Raw genomic sequence first — 22567 nt, 5'->3', positions numbered from 1 at the left:
TGCCTACACAGAAATATTTCTCCTAGTAAAGCCTATTACTGTTCCCACAGTATGAGAGTGAGACCCTTTCATGGCCCCCACAGTACCCCCCCCCCCAACAAACAATGACTTCCTCATGGTATATTCTCCCACACATAGTATGATGCTCCCAACAGTCCACCATCCACACAGTAGGCTGCCCCCATTGCCCTCGACAGTACAGTACCCAACAGTATAACACCATTAGGTCCTCCCTACACAGTATGATGCCCCTAGTGTCCCCCACACACACTAACACCCCTTTCCCTCACACACAGAAGCATTCTTCTTGCTTGTGTGCCCTGCTTCTTTGCTTACCTGGTTTCTGCTGACAGTAATGTGCCCTGAGAATGACATATGACCTCTGGTGCGGACATATCAAGGGGCCCTTGAGTTAAGTGGGCCCATTTCCACCTCCAAAACATGTGGATGAGCTATTGGACTGCAAAGGGCCCATATATTGTTTTTTAATAGGGGCCCTTTTTGTCTCTGCCTGCCAGTGCATACTGAACAGTGGAGTAGGGATCTGATGGCTCCCTGCTCCATTGTTGTATTCATCTGTATCTGTGTCCTGCGGACATGCCCCCGACCTCCTGGAATAACACCCCAAATTCTTGACTGTCCTACTGGATCTGGGTCAGTTTTGAGGTACGGGAAAAAAGGCATGTTTTTGGGATTTATCCAGCTTTGCTCTTGGGAAAACCTTTTTGGGTGATACACAACAAAGTGCCTGAGAGTATATATTTCCACGAAGAGACGTATCAATGTAAACAAAATTAAAATAATATGAAAGTCAAATTATGGGGAAAGAAGCAAACAACAAAAAATGTATTAATCTAAAAAAATATAATATTATTATTGCTATTTATTTTGTTTTAATAGCTCTTATACAATAATGTGGACCCTCCCCATAACATTATGAATTATCCCCCGATAAGTGTCAAAACATGTAGTATACTTCTAATCTAAAAACAACATTGTGGAATTAACTATTTCTACTTTCTCTAATGGCCAAAATAGTTTAGTTCCTAATTGGTTAATTGAGGGGGGTGGGGGGTTAGTCTTGATGGCACAGCTATTATCTTAAATTGTTCCCCAGGTATAAATGTGTTTCTTATTTGTCTGTTTTGCGGCAGGGAGCCATGTTACCACTTGTAGGACTTATTTGTCACGGTCGTTACCTTGGAAGGTCAGTGACGGATCCTCCAGTTGCACACAAAAATATGTCCCATAAATCCGGAGGTGCTGAGTTTATGAGTGCGGATAATGAAGTCAGGCTTCTGTCCTCGAATTCACTCCAGCTGTCACCTCGGAGTGACCTCAGACTTATTACCTGTGCGCTGACATCAACTGAGCAGTAGTTCTATAGCCAGGCATGGTGTCTCATTTTGTGAGTGAGAAGAAATAACATGGCATCCCTCGCTCACTCATTTGCTCTTTATAGCGGTGCTGGCTGTGTGGTCACCCTCTATGTACTCTCCTCTTGAAATAAATGGTATAGTTTTCAAAAGTTCACATAATAGGTAAGCGGAGAAAAAATGATCAGTTTTCTTATTTTTACACTCACTGATATTTATTGTACATAGTACTGCTCAGTATTTCTGTATAATATACTTCGTCCTGCTACTTTCTCAGTTTTCTCACCCCAGTACTAGAGTCACAGCTACACTGCTCAGTATTGCTGTATAATATCCTCCATGTAGTTGTTCTCTTGTTTTTTTTTTTTAATCTTACCCCAGTGCTAGATTCACATCTACACTGCTTTAAATATATTTTATAATGCCTTCCATGCTGCTGCTGCTGCTTTCATGTGTTGGATTCACAGCTACAATGTTTAGTACTAGTATCTATAATGTCTTCCATGCTGCTGCTTTCCAGTACATGTTTTATTTAACCCCATTGTTGGATTTACAACTAACTCAATTGTGCTGTATAAATCTCCCCATGCTGCTGATGCTTTCTCATGTTTTAAGTTACCCCAGTGCTGGATTCACAGGAGTCCCTCATGTCTGTGTGTGCTATACAGACAGGAGAGCAGGAATCCTTCATGTCTGTGAGTGCTATACAGACAGGAGAGCAGGAATCCCTCATGTCTGTGTGTGCTATACAGACAGGAGAGCAGGAATCCTTCATGTCTGTGTGTGCTATACAGACAGGAGAGCAGGAGTCCCTCATGTCTGTGTGTGCTATAGAGACTGGAGAGCAGGAGTCTCTCATGTCTGTGTGTGCTATACAGACAGGAGAGCAGGAATCCCTCATGTCTGTGTGTGCTATACAGACAGGAGAGCAGGAGTCCCTCATGTCTGTGTGTGCTATACAGACAGGAGAGCAGGAATCCTTCATGTCTGTGAGTGCTATACAGACAGGAGAGCAGGAATCCCTCATGTCTGTGTGTGCTATACAGACAGGAGAGCAGGAATCCTTCATGTCTGTGTGTGCTATACAGACAGGAGAGCAGGAATCCCTCATGTCTGTGTGTGCTATAGAGACAGGAGAGCAGGAGTCCCTCATGTCTGTGTGTGCTATACAGACAGGAGAGCAGGAGTCCCTCATGTCTGTGTGTGCTATAGAGACTGGAGAGCAGGAGTCTCTCATGTCTGTGTGTGCTATACAGACAGGAGAGCAGGAATCCCTCATGTCTGTGTGTGCTATACAGACAGGAGAGCAGGAGTCCCTCATGTCTGTGTGTGCTATACAGACAGGAGAGCAGGAATCCCTCATGTCTGTGTGTGCTATACAGACAGGAGAGCAGGAATCCCTCATGTCTGTGTGTCCTATACAGACAGGAGAGCAGGAATCCCTCATGTCTGTGTGTGCTATACAGACAGGAGAGCAGGAGTCCCTCATGTCTGTGTGTGCTATACAGACAGGAGAGCAGGAGTCCCTCATGTCTGTGTGTGCTATACAGACAGTAGAGCAGGAATCCCTCATGTCTGTGTGTGATATACAGACAGGAGAGCAGGAATCCCTCATGTCTGTGTGTGCTATACAGACAGGAGAGCAGGAATCCCTCATGTCTGTGTGTGCTATAGAGACAGGAGAGCAGGAATCCCTCATGTCTGTGTGTGCTATACAGACAGGAGAGCAGGAGTCCCTCATGTCTGTGTGTTCTATAGAGACAGGAGAGCAGGAGTCCCTCATGTCTGTGTGTGCTATACAGACAGGAGAGCAGGAATCCCTCATGTCTGTGTGTGCTATACAGACAGGAGAGCAGGAGTCCCTCATGTCTGTGTGTTCTATAGAGACAGGAGAGCAGGAGTCCCTCATGTCTGTGTGTGCTATACAGACAGGAGAGCAGGAGTCCCTCATGTCTGTGTGTGCTATACAGACAGGAGAGCAGGAATCCCTCATGTCTGTGTGTCCTATACAGACAGGAGAGCAGGAATCCCTCATGTCTGTGTGTGCTATACAGACAGGAGAGCAGGAGTCCCTCATGTCTGTGTGTGCTATACAGACAGGAGAGCAGGAGTCCCTCATGTCTGTGTGTGATATACAGACAGTAGAGCAGGAATCCCTCATGTCTGTGTGTGCTATACAGACAGGAGAGCAGGAATCCCTCATGTCTGTGTGTGCTATACAGACAGGAGAGCAGGAGTCCCTCATGTCTGTGTGTGCTATACAGACAGGAGAGCAGGAGTCCCTCATGTCTGTGTGTGCTATACAGACAGGAGAGCAGGAGTCCCTCATGTCTGTGTGTGATATACAGACAGTAGAGCAGGAATCCCTCATGTCTGTGTGTGCTATACAGACAGGAGAGCAGGAATCCCTCATGTCTGTGTGTGCTATAGAGACAGGAGAGCAGGAGTCCCTCATGTCTGTGTGTGCTATAGAGACAGGAGAGCAGGAATCCCTCATGTCTGTGTGTGCTATACAGACAGGAGAGCAGGAGTCCCTCATGTCTGTGTGTGCTATACAGACAGGAGAGCAGGAGTCCCTCATGTCTGTGTGTGCTATACAGACAGAAGAGCAGGAGTCCCTCATGTCTGTGTGTGCTATACAGACAGGAGAGCAGGAGTCCCTCATGTCTGTGTGTGCTATACAGACAGAAGAGCAGGAGTCCCTCATGTCTGTGTGTGCTGTACAGACAGGAGAGCAGGAATCCCTCATGTCTGGGTGTGCTATACAGACAGGAGAGCAGGAGTCCCTCATGTCTATGTGTGCCATACAGACAGGAGAGCAGGAGTCCCTCATGTCTGTGTGTGCTATACAGACAGGAGAGCAGGAGTCCCTCATGTCTGTGTGTGCTATACAGTCAGGAGAGCAGGAGTCCCTCATGTCTGTGTGTGCTATACAGACAGGAGAGCAGGAATCCCTCATGTCTGTGTGTGCTATACAGACAGGAGAGCAGGAATCCCTCATGTCTGTGTGTGCTATACAGACAGGAGAGCAGGAGTCCCTCATGTCTGTGTGTGATATACAGACAGTAGAGCAGGAATCCCTCATGTCTGTGTGTGCTATACAGACAGGAGAGCAGGAATCCCTCATGTCTGTGTGTGCTATAGAGACAGGAGAGCAGGAGTCCCTCATGTCTGTGTGTGCTATAGAGACAGGAGAGCAGGAATCCCTCATGTCTGTGTGTGCTATAGAGACAGGAGAGCAGGAGTCCCTCATGTCTGTGTGTGCTATACAGACAGGAGAGCAGGAGTCCCTCATGTCTGTGTGTGCTATACAGACAGGAGAGCAGGAGTCCCTCATGTCTGTGTGTGCTATAGAGACAGGAGAGCAGGAATCCCTCATGTCTGTGTGTGCTATAGAGACAGGAGAGCAGGAGTCCCTCATGTCTGTGTGTGCTATACAGACAGAAGAGCAGGAGTCCCTCATGTCTGTGTGTGCTATACCGACAGGAGAGCAGGAGTCCCTCATGTCTGTGTGTGCTATACAGACAGAAGAGCAGGAGTCCCTCATGTCTGTGTGTGCTGTACAGACAGGAGAGCAGGAATCCCTCATGTCTGGGTGTGCTATACAGACAGGAGAGCAGGAGTCCCTCATGTCTATGTGTGCTATACAGACAGGAGAGCAGGAGTCCCTCATGTCTGTGTGTGCTATACAGACAGGAGAGCAGGAGTCCCTCATGTCTGTGTGTGCTATACAGTCAGGAGAGCAGGAGTCCCTCATGTCTGTGTGTGCTATACAGACAGGAGAGCAGGAATCCCTCATGTCTGTGTGTGCTATACAGACAGGAGAGCAGGAATCCCTCATGTCTGTGTGTGCTATACAGACAGGAGAGCAGGAATCCCTCATGTCTGTGTGTGCTATACAGACAGGAGAGCAGGAATCCCTCATGTCTGTGTGTGCTATAGAGACAGGAGAGCAGGAATCCCTCATGTCTGTGTGTGCTGTGTATAGGAGACTTCATAGCAGCTAGTCTCAACCCACTAGATCTCAGACAACTGAAAACTATAGAAAGAACGTGCAGATGTGAAAACTGGGGTAAAATGCAATCCTATAATGGTCAGAAACTGTTCTCATTCTGAACCGTCACCTGTAACAGGAAAACTTTTAACGTACGCTATTCTTACTGCCTATTGCCACCACTAGAGGGCGCTAACTCTGTACTGAGTATACATTGAGGATTTCGGTCTTTCTATGATTTAGAAATGCAATGATAAGTAATGTGCTCAAAGAACAAATAAAGGCACCAATATCCAAACTCCAATCCCCACTGGTCAAGAAGTGACCTCATGTTTTTGGTGCCCTTTATTTACTTTATTTTATACTTTTATTATCATTTTAGATATATATAATGTACACAACATTAGTGTGATCAATACTGAAGATAGAAAATTCTGAGCATCTTCTCATGTCTTCTTGTCTTATTTTGGGGGATTATAGAGCTTAGGTGTCCCAGAATAGTTAATAGAAGTAGTAATATAGCCATCCTCCTAGTGTTAGTGAAGCTCTTGGGTATGTATCTCTGCTGTTATAAATAGTATCCTCGGCCCGGGATGCTTAGGAGGGTTGTGTTGGGGCCTGGCCTCTCTGGGGAATAGTGTTGATGTTACTAATGCCTTAGTTATTTCATTTCTAGTCTGAGTGATGAGCAGACCTTTTTGGTACTGTACCGAAATGTGTTTTTATACTGGGGGCTCGTAATTGCGCAGACAATGTTTTTGTAGAATGTTGCCTAAAAAAGGGGATATGTACAAAAAGTATGGGAATCCATAGTATTTAAATCTCCCTTTTACAGCTTTTTGGCGCTGTATACATTTGTATGTGGTGGGCTCCCTCTAGTGGTCACAACAGGTAAACTCCTTTTTATAATTTAGGAAGACGAGCAGCAGAATAGTGACACCATGCATGATCTGTCTCTATGGTAGGTTTGCCACACAAAGCTTAAGGGGTAAGGGGTTGTCCAGTTTAAAACAAGTTATCATCTATCTGCAGGACAGTCAAAGACTTCCTAATTAGTCAGGGTTCAATCACTGGGAATTTTTATCCCTGACAGGGCACTTTTATCTCTGTGTCACGGGTGTGTCGGAAGTGACACAGTTGCCCTGGAGTTGGTTGCAGGAGAGCTCTTCGTTTGGCATTACAGACAACTTCTTAGAAGCTGTCTCTTTAGGACCCAGCGGCTACCTTCCTAAGGTTAATTAACAGCCTGGCCTGGGTGTATAAATACCTGCTGTGTGCCAGAGGGAGGTGCCTTCGATACTCACGTTACCCCTTGTGAAGGCTCAGAGCAAGTGCAGTATTTCTTCCTCTCTGGTGCTATGAGGACGTGTGTTCATCTCTCTGAAGTCGACTAAAAGCTAAGCTATCTTCCCTTGCTTCCCCCATTGTTGTCCTTAGTTGTCAGTGGGGATTGACTAGCGCTCATCCCCTTCCTTGCCTAGCCAGGGCCAAACACCAGGGAAAGACAGGGCGAGGTTTGCATGCTTATGACGCACCCCTGGGCCTGTGTCGCACAGCGTTGCGCATGCAGGAGCTTACCCGGAGCCGGATCTGTTGAGGGTTGTAGTCTCGTGGCGGTGACCCGGTCCGTGCCCAGGGAGTCAGACTAAGTGGCGTTGTATTAGCGGTAGATGTTGGATGACTACGCCACCCGTTGAATGCAGCGAAGGAGCTGCCGCTGCAGGGCAGACCGCTGAGGCCGGTGGTAGGATTGTGCAGCGTGATAGTATCACCCCCAACGGGAGGGGTATGGCCTCAGGGCAGCCGACGTGGATGATGGGGGTAGCAGGAATCACTCAGAGACGATGCGGTGTAGTTCAGGGTCTTTACTGGTGATAAAGATAGACCCTCCCGGAGTACTGGCTAGCGATCGGGGCCTGGTCAGTCCTTGAGCAGATGGGATCTCCCCTGGCCAGGCGGAGTTGTAGGCCTCCCAAACTGACTGTACTCTTCTGGCTACCTTGCTAGAGGCGGGTATAAGTAGCCCACGTCCCTGAGTGTACCGTGTGGTGCTCACCCGTATGGCCGGTGACTCGGGGCCTTCTAGTAGCTTCCGCTCCACGACGGCGGTGCTGGTCCCACGCGTGTGACCGTGCCTTCGGGTTTCTTGGCCGGAGGACCTGAAATCCCCTGCCGGTCGGTTTCTGCTGCTGGGTAGAAGTTAGTCCCCACAGCCTCGGACTCCGGGTCCGGTGATAGCTTCCCAGTCAGGGCGAGCTCTGCAGCTGCCAGCCCCTGACTCCTTATAGCACTGCTCCCACAGAGCTCCTGATGTTCTTTTCCTATATCTGCTTCTCTTCTCTACTTCTTCTCTACACACTAACCCTGCCTCAGCCCTAGGTTTATATAGGGGAAGTTCTTCCCCTCCCAGGACTGGGCAGGAGGTGTGGCATGCATAGGATCCCTGACCAAGAGACCTCCCACCTGCTCTCAGACATAACATTGCTGTTACTGTGGAAACCAGACCCCTGGGGTGCCACACTTATATTGGTGAAGAACCAATATAGGGACGTTAGTGGAGACAGGGTGATATTAGATCAGCCAGTCTGACTAGGCCCCTTTCCCTAGAGTCTGGGCTCCCTTTCCCTCTTCCCTTTTGTGTTTCACTAAGTCTTTCCCACACCCTGCGTGACACTCTGTTACAAAGTAGAGCAACAGGTCAGATGCCCAAATGCCGCTCCATTCATTCTCTATAGGGCTTCGGTAAAAATCAGAGCACAGAGCAAGACGGTCCCATAGAGAAGGAATCTAGCGGGAGTCGAGCATGTGCTTCTAACTGAGAGAAAACTGCAGGTCCCAGGGGTCAGACCCCACTGATAAACATGTTATCGCCAATGCTGTTGAGAGGTGTTTTCGTCGGACAACCCCTTTAACATTTCTTTTGGTTCACATGTCAGTCTAGTATGTCCAGGAACTGTCCTGATTCGAATACTCTGTAACTTGCCATCTAAACTTTTTAAGTGAGTGGTTATTCTCCATTAGCCTTCTGCCAGCACCATAGGTGCTGTAACTTCCATACCCTCTCTTCTCGGCATGCAGTGCCTCTATCATTGTACAATGGATTGCCTATCCACAACTGGAAGCCCCTTCTCTGTTATGTTTGTATGCAGTTTGACAGACATGAGAGCAGAAGCTGGGTGTCAGGCTTTCTGTAGAGGGTCAAAGAGCGGCCCCCCGGCTTTCTGTTGAGGGTCAAAGAGCATCCCCCCGGCTTTCTGTAGAGGGTCAAAGAGCGGGCCCCTTCCCAGCTTTCTGTAGAGGGTCAAAGAGTGGCCCCCGGCTTTCTGTAGACTGTCAACTGGCAGTAGACAGTTATACAGAAAGCACTTGGTGGTCAGCACTTTGTTTTTTTTACCCCTGAAAAATCTCTCCAATCTATGGAAAAATTGCTCATAAATTGAGGGTTTAGCAGCCTCAAGCCGACAACATCAGTATAACTGTTGAGCCAAGTGATTGGCAGCAGCGGTCACATACAGTGGTGTCATGATGTCATCACTGCAGCCGGTCAACAGAGATCGTTAGCAGCGGTGGAGAGTTGGCGTTGGAGCAGGGGTTGGTCAGTATAGCTGATTTTATTTTATTTATAGCAAGCCGATAAGGTTAAAAAATGTATTGATGGAAAACCCCTTTAATGCTTGGACATTGATATACAAGGGAAACATTTGTTTTCTTCCAGTGTGTAGAATGTAACGTGACACATGAGCAGCGCGGCATCCTTCATGGTGTCAGGCTTGTAGTAAAGTCTCAGTGGGACCACACGTCATCCATTATCGGGTCCTGCTGAGACCATGAACAATGCAGTGATACGGCTGCAATGAGGAATCAGCTGTGACCTTACATGGATTACATTCATTTATGGAGTACAGTAACCCGCACTGATTACACAGGATTTACACATTAGATTGATGTCTTGTCATTATCTGTGTCTAAAAGTCCTTTTTCCACATTATTGACCAAACCCTTTTAATAGGCTGCTTCTGACGCGCCCCCTGGGCCTGTGCTGTGCAGGGGGATACCCGGAGCCGGATCTCTGGGGGTTGTAGTCCTCCGTGGCGGTGACCCGGTCCGTGCCCAGGGCGGTCAAACCAGTGGCAGTCTTAAGTAATAACAATGTCCGACTACGCCACCCGTGGATTGCGGTTAGTGGGGACCGCCGCTGCGCTGCAGACCGCTGAGGCTGATGTAATTTGCGCAGCCGAGTATGGAATAATAGTGTGGATGATGGGAGTGAAGGTGTGAGCGTCCCAGTAGTAATGGTGCTGGTGCGGCGATGAAACACAGAGACGTGTGGTGCAGTTCAGGGTCTTTACTGATGTTATAAAGCAGACCCTCCCGGGAGTACTGGTTAGCAGTAGAGGCCTGGTCAGTCTGTGAGCAAGCAGGATCTCCCCTGGCCAGGTGGAGTTGTAGGCCTCCCCGACTATCTGCACTCTTTCCTGGCTACCTTGCTCTATGCGGATAGAAGTAGCCCACGTCCCTGAGTATACCGTGTGGTGCTCACCCGTATGGCCGGTGACTTGGGGCCTTCCGTTAGCCTCCGCTTCACGATGGCGGTGCTGGTCCCTTGCTTGTGACCGTGCCTCCGGGCTTCTAAGGCCAGAGGACATGGAATCCCCTGCCGGTTGGATTCTGCTGCTGGACCTGGATGTCCCCACAGCCTCGGACTCCGTGTCCGGGTTTAGTGTCTTCGGCCAAGGCGAGCTTTCTAGCTTCCAGCCTCTGGCACTCGCTCCTGCTCCTACTGAGCTCCTGTTGTAACTCTCCCTGTGTCTGGAACTTCACTCCAGGCTCTGACTGCTCTGCTTGTTCTGCAGGCTCTGTTTGCACTAATCCCGCCCCAGACCCAGTTTATAAGGGCAGATTCCTCCCCTCCCAGGTCTGGGTGGGCCGTGTTGCATGCTTAGGGCTCCTGACCAGAGAAACCTCCCACTTGCTCTCAGACATAATATTTCTATTACTGTGGTAACCAGACCCCTGGGGTGCCACACTTCCATACAACAGGATGAACATCGGCCAACCTGCTGCCTATCTAGTGTGCATGGGGGTGTCCTGACTCTCCCCCGACAGAAAATGCTAGTGAAACGGAGGACTGAACATGTTGGATTTCTACATGCCTTACCCCATGTTCTCTCTATTGAGAATATATCCACTCAGTTGGAGAGCCTGTTTCCAGCAGCATAGTGAGTGCAGCTCTGGAATATAATACAGGTGATAACATTGGCTCAATAAAGGGTAAAGTAATGTGTGTAGACAGTGACTGCACCAGCAGAATAGTGAGTGCAGCTCTGGGGTATAATACAGGATGTAACTCAGGATCAGTACAGGATCAGTAATGTAATGTATGTACCGTATTTTTCGGACTATAAGACGCATCGGACCATAAGACGCACCTAGGTTTTAGAGGAGGAAAATAAAAAAATAAAAATGTAAGCAAAAAATGTGGTCATGATGCACTTTTAAGGGGGAGGGGGTCTTTTGCTGACACTGGTATAGGGGTAATGTCCCCCAATTCTGACAATATCCCCCATCCTGGTATATATGCCGCCCCCCTTTCTTTTATATGTGGTCCCCATCCCCATCCTGGTATGCCTGGCATCCCTCCATCCTGGTATGCATGGCACCCCTCATCCCTGTCCTGGTATGCATGGCACCCCTCATCCCTGTCCTGGTATGCATGGCACCCCTCATCCCTGTCCTGGTATGCATGGCACCCCTCATCCCTGTCCTGGTATGCATGGCACTCCTAATCCCTGTCCTGGTATGCATGGCACCTCTAATCCCTGTCCTGGTATGCATGGCACCCCTAATCCCTGTCCTGGTATGCATGGCACCCCTAATCCCTGTCCTAGTATGCATGGTCCCCCTAACCCCCAACAGGCTGCACATTAAAAAAAATAAACACTCCTACTCACCTTTCTTCTCTCCTCCAGCGCTGCGTCCGGTCTGCCCGCACTGATCTCTCCATGTGAGCTGCGCATGACGTCACTGCCATGCGCGGCTCACAAGGAGAGATCAGCTGCCGGAAGTCACTGCTCCCCACGCCGGGTCTGTGTGCGCGGGGAGCAGTGACTTCACTCTCCTTCATAGCCGGCACACAGCGGAGCCGCGCTGCGGCTGCTGCTGCTGCCGGCTATCTCCTGTGCCCGCTCATTAAAGGGCATGAATATTCACCCCTTGGCGTGGGGAGGGGGTGAATATTCATGCCCTTTAATGAGCGGGCACAGGAGATAGCCGGCAGCAGCCGCAGCGCGGCTACACTGTATACCGCTATTAAGGAGCATGAATATTCAGTGCTCCCCACGCCCCCCATGGGCGTGGGGAGCAGTGAATATTCATTTTCTTTAGCAGCGGGGACAGTGTAGGCTGCAGCTGGCGGCTGCTGCCTCCTGTGCCCTGCTCCTCCACCGATACCGCTCCCCCCATACCACACACAAATATACACCCCCCCCCCCCAACATTCAGACCATAAGACGCACCCCCCATTTTCCTCCCAAATTTTGGAGTAAAAATGTGCGTCTTATGGTCCGAAAAATACGGTACACAGTGACTGCACCAGCAGAATAGTGAGTGCAGCTCTGGAGTATAATACAGGATGTAACTCAGGATCAGTAATGTAATGTATGTACACAGTGACTCCACCAGCAGAATAGTGAGTGCAGCTCTGGAGTATAATACAGGATGTAACTCAGGATCAGTACAGGATCAGTAATGTAATGTATGTACACAGTGACTGCACCAGCGGAATAGTGAGTGCAGCTCTGGAGTATAATACAGGATGTTACCCGGTATCAGTACAGGATCAGTAATGCATCCTGTGTAGCAGCCTTTGTACTGCCATGGGTAAATATATATTTGCAGTTCAAAACTGCAGGAAAGGTAAATGACAACCAATTATGATGGCACAGATGTCTCTCAACTTTCTCAGTTTTGAGAAACAGCTGAACAAAACTTTTATTAACTTGACAGAAGATGATGATTTATGGACTTAAAGGGAAACTCTTTAATATTTCATACTTCAAAATTGCGCACTATGGATTTGAGATTTCCCATTAGTTCTGAATATTTATAGCCCCCTATAAAGGGAAAATAAATAAATCTTATGTATCTGGTTCACAATCCTGAATAAATAAACACGTGCTGTACCGTAACCGATTAAACACGGTGAAGTTTCAGTGTTCGGCATGTCCAGAGTAATGTGCGATGTATCATTTATTCATCTGACACACTAAGCAGTAAACTCCAACATCCCTAATTGCAAGTTAATGCAGATATTGATCGGTGCACTTTAAAAGCCGTCCATAGCTCTGTAATGGTCAGGGCTGGTTCACAATACCGATACACTTCGGAAAAAAAAAAAAATCTCCCGCAGTCGGGTCATGTGACCCAGCAGCATCAATGTCATGACCATCACAACTGTTTTCTGTAACGCTAATGCATCCACCAAATCGTCTGCGTTGTGTCCCATGATCTGCGGATACATTCATAATCAGCATCAGCTCTTGAAAATGGCATTTATATAGAAAGTTTTAACACTTTCATGGCCAGATTATGATAGATTCTAGATTATTGGATAATTCAAGAAGTAGAAATTGCGACATTAATGCTGATTTTTTAACATGCATTAGTCAAAAAATGCACAGCGATGAAACGCACCGCGGCTGCAATGTGTGAATACAGCCTCAATTAAAGAAAAGACCTGCTAACAAGCGGCATCCCTGGATTTCGAAGGCCTGGTCCGTCCATGTAAGACCAGGTTCCTAGTAAAAGGGGGACCTACTGAAGCGGGAACAAATCTTCTAGGCTCTTCTGAATCCCACCCTAAATCTCCCAGTAGGAAAGTGATTCAGGATAGTGAGACATGGAGAAAATATAGGGTCAACATTGCTTCCTCACCATTTTCTTTATCCACTTGGAAGTGCTTGTCTAAAAGTTGGCGAGTTTGTTTTGAATAGGAGTATAACTCGAAACTTCTGGACCCCCATACTAAATGTTTGCACGCCCTCCTCTAGCCTTTTCCAAATAAAGGCTTAATTAATCATTAGCGTTTTTTTTTACGTCTCATTTTTTTGCCCTGTTGTATTCATTGTCATTCGTGGCGCCAAATTGTACAAACTGTTCATCAATATTGCTCGAAATTGAAAATGCGCTTTATTTTTGTCTTTGATTTGTCACACTTTTGGCTAAATGGTGCAAAATTTGCGTGAGAATAACTGCTGAATATAAAATTACTGCATGGGGATGGATTATATTTGTGCCAAATTTTGTGTTTTGTTTTTAAATTTACAATTAATCTGCCAAAAAAAACATCTGGACACCCCTGCAACATAAAAAAAAAAACCAGGAGAACACCTATAAAGGAGCAAATTAAAAGATAAATTTGGCACAAATGAAAAAACATTTGAAAAGCGCCAAAAGCTAGGTACTAATGCAATAATTAATCGTGTCCTTATGACTGCCAAAGCACATTCATACAGGTAATGTGTAAACCAGGAAGACAAATACCTTAACCTCACAGGTCCCTGTTCAGACTAGGAAAAAACCCTTCTCTGACCCTGTTCAGTCTCTGCCTGACCGCGGAGGTTGGCAACCTAAGATAACGTAATGGCGCCCCCACTCGATGCCTGAATGTCCTTAGCAGCTCCTAGGATCGCTAGAGTAACAGTTCCCTAATAAATAAAGGAAACACACACAAAACTACTGCAACGAACACAAACTACAGAAAAGTGAATGAATCCAACAAAGGCTGTGTGCCGCCACGATGTGTTTTTTAAGCGTTTCCGCAGCGGCAAAAACGCTGTAGAAACGCTTAAAAAAAACGCTTGGTAAAAGGCCTGCCATGTTCCCCAATGATAATCCGCATGTGCTGTGCACATGCTGCGGAAGTTTCCGCTGCGAATTATCATTGTGGAAAAAAACGCAGCACTACCAATAATTTTGCGGAAGCGCTGCGTTTTCGCCGCCATTGACTTGCATTAGAACGCGCCAATTCCGCAAAACTGCATCTGTACTTGCGTAATTGGCGTGTTCTAATATGCGGATGGTACCCGGGTGTGGAGGAGAGGAGAGTCTCCTCCACACCCAGGTACCATTAAAAAAGCTGTAAAAAAAGAATAAAATAAAAAATAAATGTATACTTACCTTCGGGCGGCCCGCGGTGCGCTCCTCCTTGCTTCCCAGCACTTCGCGATGGAATGAAGGACCTGCGCTGACGTCAGTCATGTGACGGTTCACGCGACGCTGACGTCGGCAGGTCCTTCAGTGTACAGCGATCTGCTGGTAGCCAGGACGGAGTGAAGCAAGACAGCGCGGGCCATCGGAGGGTAAGTATATACAGTACAGACCAAAAGTTTGGACACACCTTCTCATTTAAAGATTTTTCTGTATTTTCATGACTATGAAAATTGTACATTTACACTGAAGGCATCAAAACTATGAATTAACACATGTGGAATTATATAGTTAACAAAAAAGTGTGAAACAACTGAAAAAATGTCTTATATTCTAGGTTCTTCAAAGTAGCCACCTTTTGCTTTGATGACTGCTTTGCACACTCTTGGCATTCTCTTGATGAGCTTCAAGAGGTAGTCACCGGAAATGGTTTTCACTTCACAGGTGTGCCCTGTCAGGTTTAATAAGTGGGATTTCTTGCCTTATGAATGGGATTGGGACCATCAGTTGTGTTGTGCAGAAGTCTGGTGGATACACAGCTGATAGTCCTACTGAATAGACTGTTAGAATTTGTATTATAGCAAGAAAAAAGCAGCTACGTAAAGAAAATTGAGTGGCCATTATTACTTTAAGAAATGAAGGTCAGTCAGTGAGAAAAATTGGGCAAACTTTGAAAGTGTCCCCAAGTGCAGTTGCAAAAACCATCAAGCGCTACAAAGAAACTGGCTCACATGAGGACCGCCCCAGGAAAGGAAGACCAAGAGTCACCTCTGCTTCTGAGGATAAGTTTATCCGAGTCACCAGCCTCAGAAATCGCAGGTTAACAGCAGCTCAGATTAGAGACCAGGTCAATGCCACACAGAGTTCTAGCAGCAGACATATCTCTACAACAACTGTTAAGAGGAGACTTTGTGCAGCAGGCCTTCATGGTAAAATAGATGCTAGAAAACCACTCCTAAAGACAGACAACAAGCAGAAGAGACTTGTTTGGGCTAAAGAACACAAGGAATGGACATTAGACCAGTGGAAATCTGTGCTTTGGTCTGATGAGTCCAAATTTGAGAACTTTGGTTCCAACCACAGTGTCTTTGTGCGACGCAGAAAAGGTGAACGGATGGACTCTACATGCCTGGTTCCCACCGTGAAGCATGGAGGAGGAGGTGTGATGGTGCTTTGCTGGTGACACTGTTGGGGATTTATTCAAAATTGAAGGCATACTGAACCAGCATGGCTACCACAGCATCTTGCAGCGGCATGCTATTCCATCCGGTTTGCGTTTAGTTGGACCATCATTTATTTTTCAACAGGATAATGACCCCAAACACACCTCCAGGCCATGTAAGGGCTATTTGACCAAGAAAGAGAGTGATGGGGTGCTATGCCAGATGACCTGGCCTCCACAGTCACCAGACCTGAACCCAATCGAGATGGTTTGGGGTGAGCTGGACCGCAGAGTGAAGGCAAAAGGGACAAAAAGTGCTAAGCATCTCTGGGAACTCCTTCAAGATTGTTGGAAGACCATTTCCGGTGACTACCTCTTGAAGCTCATCAAGAGAATGCCAAGAGTGTGCAAAGCAGTCATCAAAGCAAAAGGTGGCTACTTTGAAGAACCTAGAATATAAGACATATTTTCAGTTGTTTCACACTTTTTTGTTAAGTATATAATTCCACATGTGTTAATTCATAGTTTTGATGCCTTCATTGTGAATGTACAATTTTCATAGGCATGAAAATACAGAAAAATCTTTAAATGAGAAGGTGTGTCCAAACTTTTGGTCTGTACTGTATATATTTTTTTATTTTTATACATTCTCTCGGGTCACACTATATAAATCCATGCAGTTTGCATGGATTTATATAGTGTGACCAAGTTGACAAGCACTTTCCAAGTGACGCTAAAATCGCTTGGAAAGCTCTTGTCAATCCGCGTACGGAAATGCAAGTGAAGAACGCTTCACATCCGCATGTCCCTGGCAGGAAAAACGAATGTACAATCCGCATGTACAATCCGCATGTACAATCCGCATGCGTTTTTTTCTGTCAGGGAGATGCAGAAACGCTCAGGAAAAAATCCTGAGAATTTCTGCATCGTGGGCACATAGACTTTGCCTATCACCAACAGGATACACTAGTAGGGAAAGGTATTTAAATCTGTACCCGAAAGGTGATAGGACAGACAAACAGAGTAAATTAAAAACACCTGTTACCCAAAACTGACAGAAACAAAGATAACAGAACTAAAACACCCAAAAAAAGGTGTATCAGTTATGGCTCAGCGGAAAGAGACGCCGACCACAGAATCAAGGGTTCGAATCCGGAAGCATGACAGTCCTAAATTCAGACCTCACTCTGATCCCCTTATTTATTCACTTATTTACTACTCCACAACACACCCAAGGCTTCTTCAGTTTTTGGCACACCATATGCATCGTCCTGAAGGGGCCGGTATCAGGACCCCATGAGTTTAAGAGCAATTATGATAGGCCACTCTCTTTTGGATAAATATGGTCCATTGGATACATTTGCGCATGTGCCAGGAGCCCTCTTACTACTTACGCCAAATGTGTTACACACCTGATTTATAACATGGGTGACCATGGAATATTATATCAGCTACTTGACCAGCTGAGTTAACAAACTATTTATTCTGAAATTTAATTTCAAGAGTTTTATTCTGTGGACAGCTCATCCTTGTATTACAAAGAGGTCTCCTGGCTGAGTATCCCCTTTAATAAAGGGTTATTCCCTTCATAGATATAGATTGTCAGATCGGGCTTGAAAATGCAAGCAATTTTGCAATTTACTGCTTATTAAAATTTCCAACTATTTTTGAGATATTCACATTTTTCTTTTACAGCTTGTTGCCTTGGAGACCGACCACTGCTGCTGGACAGCACAACATGCACAGTGCTTACAAGCTTCTTTCTACTGAGCTTGAAAACACTATTTTGAAGCACACCAGGATCGCTGAAGCGTGCGGATGCATCCTAATCCTGACCAACTTCATGGCAGTGTTTGCAATCAAGAAAGCAGAGGTGGTCGGTATCCAAGGAAACAAGCTGTAAACAAAAGAATAATATGAATATTTCAAGAACGCCTGCAAATTTTAATAAGGAGTAAATTGCAAATCTGCTTGTTTTTACAAGCTCTATCAAAAATATCCATCTATGAAGATGAGAAAATCCCTTTAAGAACATGTCACATAGAGATCATCGACTTCAATGATTGCCGTGTAATATTTTGTATATAACTCTGCCTTATAGAGGGAATACTAAGTTAGCAGAATATGGCGTCCCTCATATTCTTTGCTGATTGTATCTCTATATTCATCAAGATTTCTTAGTTTCTAACGTGTTTTTTTTTTGTTTTTATTTACAGCTTTGAAGAAAGACGAGAACACCATTGACGAGGTACGGACACATTGCTCTACATCGACATTCATGTAATTGATCTCATTGGTGATCCTGGTAAAACACTTCTGTTGGGAATTACTTTCCTATAGTTTAGAATATTTGGAACTCTCATAAACTTCTTTTAACCAGAGATCCATATTGTATAGTTGTAACTTCAGCGAATGTTAACCCCTGATGTCCCTCGAGCGCAGCCATTTGAGACAGTAACTAACACGGCAAAAATCACAAACACATTTTTTTTTGTCTGTTGTACAAAAGAAATGTGATAAAATTACTAAAATTAGGAGTCCTTCATTTTTTACTTTCAGACTGTTTTTTTTGTTTGTTTTTTTTTGTTCATTTTGCTCTTTTAAAAACGAATAGATAAAATATGATTGAAATGTTAAATGTATTCTAAATGAAAACTATTGAAGTCGTCAGCTCGTCCCGCAGAAAACAAGCCCTTACATAGCTCCTTTGACAAAAAAAGTAAAAGAAGTTAAATCTCTTATAATATGGAGACATAAAAACATTCCAAATATTAAAAAAAAAAATAATTGTCCAAAAATTCTGTCCTTAGCTCAAAACTTCACCTCTTTTCAAGCAGATAACTACTCCATCATGTTCATGAGTATGGCTGAACTCCGAAACGCGTGGAGAAGCTGTGTTCATCTATGTGTGGGGTGTACATATATGATGGGAGTTTTTATCTGCAAGAATAAATGACGTTTTAGGGTACAGAAGGATTTTTCTTTTTCTTTGTTGGACCACTTTTATGGTTTTTTCGTACTTGGATTGCTGGAATGGCACTGACCGGTCACCGGAAATGTTCTCTATGAGGCTGAAGTATATTCAGAAATGGTGAGCTGACTTTCTCCTTTCTATTAAAAAAAAAATCCTTTTTAAAATATTGTTCTTCTAATTATAAAAAAAAAATATTGGTATTACCTTAATCAGATCAGCCTGCAGATTAAAAGCAATTAAATACTGTATGTAATTGCACCTGTGATGATAATGAGATTGCTGAAAAGTCTCCTGTAAAGAACAGGAAGTATTGAGTCTAGAATAACCTCAGTGTCAAAATTGCAATATTTCTATTTTTTTATTGTTTTAATATAGATTGTGATATAGGAAAAATTTTAATAAAAAAACAACTAAAAACTTGATTATAACAGTGGGTCGTTTTCTGATGAGCCAATACCTAAGGGATCGTTTACAATGATGTTATACAACCACCGATCACCTACATGTTTTGCTGATTGACGGTTATTTATTAGCAGGTTCAGACATGTGTTCCGCGCTAATGCTGCACACAGAACAGTCAGTAATAGATTGTTCAGGGCACATAAGCTGCCATTGGCATAACTTGAAGCTTATGGGTCTTTAATTTTATTGGTCTTCTAATATTGGTCAAAGGGACCCATTGAGTCCACTTAGGCTATAGGGCTCAAGTGCACCCAGTATAGTTACGTTATAGTTATAGTTACTAGGCAAGTCATGCTTAAGATGACCTGTCGCCAGGATGAAATTAACTAGTTTTTCGCCAGCCCATATCACTGGAACCGTATGGTGGATTTAACTTGATAAAAATACAAAATACTCGGGAGGAACGGATATAAAATGAGAGCAAAGACTGCCCTTTGTTGACCTGCTGATGAGCCCTCTTTAAAAGCCACAAGTATTATAAGCAAATCTAACGGTCTGGGGCAGTGCTTTCCACAGAATGGGTGCAGCACTGGAGAAGTCCTGCAGACAGGAATGAGAAAATGTAAAAAGGGAGGATTCATTTAATAAGTCATTGGCTGAGGAAGGAACATGCTGTATACTGGTTGCTGCTGGGCGATCCGATGGGAATCTCGGGACCATGCTTGACACACCCAATCATCGTTCCTCCATTTGGGATTTGGATGATGTCTCCTACGTCATCCACGCCGCCAGCAAGTCTCGTACCTACGCGGTAAAGCTGAGGGTCTCCACCTGCGCAATGTGCTGTGTTCAATCACAGACAGAGGGGGCGGTAGAGAGGTTGCACCAAGCGTGGTCCGGAGCTGCCCCTTGGAACACTTGGTAACATTTAGCATACAGCACAAGTGTAAAGCTTCATTGTGGAGATCCGCGCGGCCGCAGGGCTTTTGGGCATGATTTACGTGATGCGAACGACTGGTTTAAATTTGGAAAAACCAGGAGACACGTTCCCTTTAAGAATAAGTCCTAAAAAGAAAGTTGCTCTAGTGCGGTCACAAATAATTTCCCCCTTTTTTTTTTTTTTTTTTTAAAAGTGTCACGGATTAGTTTCCTCACACTTCGGCGGATGTATTACATCACACGGCCCGGCCTACAGTGCTTACATTGTAACCTCATCCTCTCATATCCTGTAAGTAATCCGCGCACAGCGGCAGGAGACCGGCTGGAAACACATTCCCATGGACGCACATTCCCCACAGTTACAGCCTATTTGTGGGTCGTGATGATGCAGCCTGAACGCCAGTCACTCTCTAAGCATTGGGGGAAAGGAATGCATTAGTGATCCCAGTGAAGATTTATGAAAGAGTTTCTGTTCCTGCAAACAATTCCACAAGGGTTAAATAAGTCAGGAAATTAGGAGTTTTCCTCGCCGCTTGTCCTCAGCCCAAGACGGACACCGACCACTGGATGCCAACATAGAACTTTATACTCGAGGCTCATGTGACCAAGTGGAAAACATCTTGTTGTGGAGCTGTTGATACTTAAAGGTAAAGAAGGTCAAGAATGACCAGCGAAAAGTTGAATAAGATGAAGACCAAATACGAGAAAATCTGGAGACACGCCAAGTATATGGTCAATAGTCCAAAACACTTTAAGTGGACCTGTCACTTGCCATTAATATGTAATAAATTGTGTAAATACCACTCTTTCCCTGATTCTGGTGATATCTTTATTTTGTTCCTACGCCTCTCCGTTCCTGAGATATGACCCTTTCTTCCCTGTATATCAATTTAGCCAAATGGGTGTGGTCTTCATCTATTCCCTGTGGAGTATTATAAGAGAATTTCATGGCAGAATGTCTAGGACCCTCGCTGATCAGCTGTGATGTGTGAGGGAACACAACAAGTGTTCAATTTTTCAACAGTGCTCCTACAGGAGAAAACAAGCATTACACAGCGCCCAGTGAGATTATTGGACTGTGATATTGCTACTTGGACCAATTTATTTCAAAAGGTGCCAGACACAACCCCTCGACAGGTGTGATGCTTTTCCATGAAATAAAGCAGCCATGTTTTCTAATCATATACAGTACTAATTTAAAGAGAACCTTTCACCTGCCATAAATATGTAATTTTTTTATGTTGTAGAAATGCCACCGTTCTCCTGAATTTGGTATTGTTTGTCTTGTGTTCACGCACTGCTCTGTTCCTGAGATATGGCCCCCACTTTCTTGTATTTAAATCTTGTATTTGTAGCCAGCTTACTCCACAAGGAGGAGTTGAGGACCATGCCTACTTGGCTAACAAGACTAGATTTACATGCAGGGAATTAAATTAATAGTACAAGTGAATATGAGAGGTTTTAATATGGTTTCTGAGAAATATGCTTTTTTCTCCACTTATAAGCCACTTCTTCTCCTTCCTCCTGCCCCCTGAATTCACCATTCAGTCTGAAAAACAGAATGCCAGCTCACTGATGATAGCCAGCTATAATCAGAGTCCTCAAAGTCTATGGAGAAGCAGGGAGAGGGAGGAGATGAATAAACAGGCACTCGCAGACCCCTGCTGCTTTCTAGTACATGTTTATTTCATTTCAGTGCAGGATTCACAGCTACCCTGCTCAGTATTGCTGCATGATGGCCCCCATACTGCTGCTTTTGAACATGTGCTACATAAAGACTGGAGAGCAGAAATCCCTCATGTCTGTGTGTGCTATGCATGGAAGACATCATGACGGCTCATTTCCACCCACCAACTGAAAATTAGAGATATAGCCTACTGAGGTGAAGACTGGTGAAAAATGCAGGATACAAGTCATATAATGGCCAGAAATAATGTTATTCTTCATGTTCACAAATATACAGGCTGTTATGCAAGTGCCACACTCCAACACGGGTAAAGGAAGTAAGAAAGACTTGCTATCGAGAGAAGCAGCACCTATGCCCAACTGGTCCCTGTACAGATTAGTAAATTCCTGGCTCAACAACTTAAAACACCACCTAGGACCTGACTAGTTAAAAGGCCGTTGAGGGATTTCTCGTGCCTCCTGAGGAACCAGAGGGGAGACGGCAACTCTCTGCCAACAAGGAACAGGTGTACAGGTGGATATGAAGACAGAGGGTTAGATACTTAAAGCACATTGATAAAAGGGGAGAGAGGGAATAATTAAGATAGCACCAAAGAAATAAACAAAAGAAGAATAGCCTCCCAGAAGCCTAAAAGTGATAAAAGGAAAGGGTGCTTGGAAGGTAGACAAACAGACATACAACAAGAATATAAGAGGTGTAAATCTAGCCGGGTAAATCCCTTTGCTAGAACGGGATTGCTGGAACGCCGTAGCAGAAATCCACGTTGAAGTATAGCCAGCAAGGAAGTGCAGTGAAGGGATAATATATAAAGCCCCAATCAGAACAT

At 45.2% G+C, this 22567-nt stretch overlaps 1 protein-coding gene across 3 annotated transcripts in view; it reads left to right on the top strand.

Annotated features, from left to right (window-relative positions):
* Nucleotides 1–22567, top strand: part of CDK14 (cyclin dependent kinase 14) — a 628470-nt gene that overhangs the window by 27401 nt on the left and 578502 nt on the right. For all 3 annotated transcript variants that reach the window (XM_073677399.1, XM_073677397.1, XM_073677401.1), the window contains exon 2: nucleotides 17956–17987. In XM_073677399.1, the coding sequence (XP_073533500.1) occupies nucleotides 17956–17987 (32 nt within the window). The remainder of the gene's footprint in view (nucleotides 1–17955; nucleotides 17988–22567) is intronic.

This window comes from Phyllobates terribilis, unplaced genomic scaffold (assembly GCF_046119375.1).
Source record: "Phyllobates terribilis strain yellow unplaced genomic scaffold, ASM4611937v1 Scaffold_4__5_contigs__length_816908805, whole genome shotgun sequence".
NCBI classification, from domain to species: Eukaryota; Metazoa; Chordata; class Amphibia; order Anura; family Dendrobatidae; genus Phyllobates; species Phyllobates terribilis.
The sequence above is the reverse complement of the archived record's forward strand: the minus strand, read 5'-3'. Positions and strand labels throughout refer to the sequence as shown.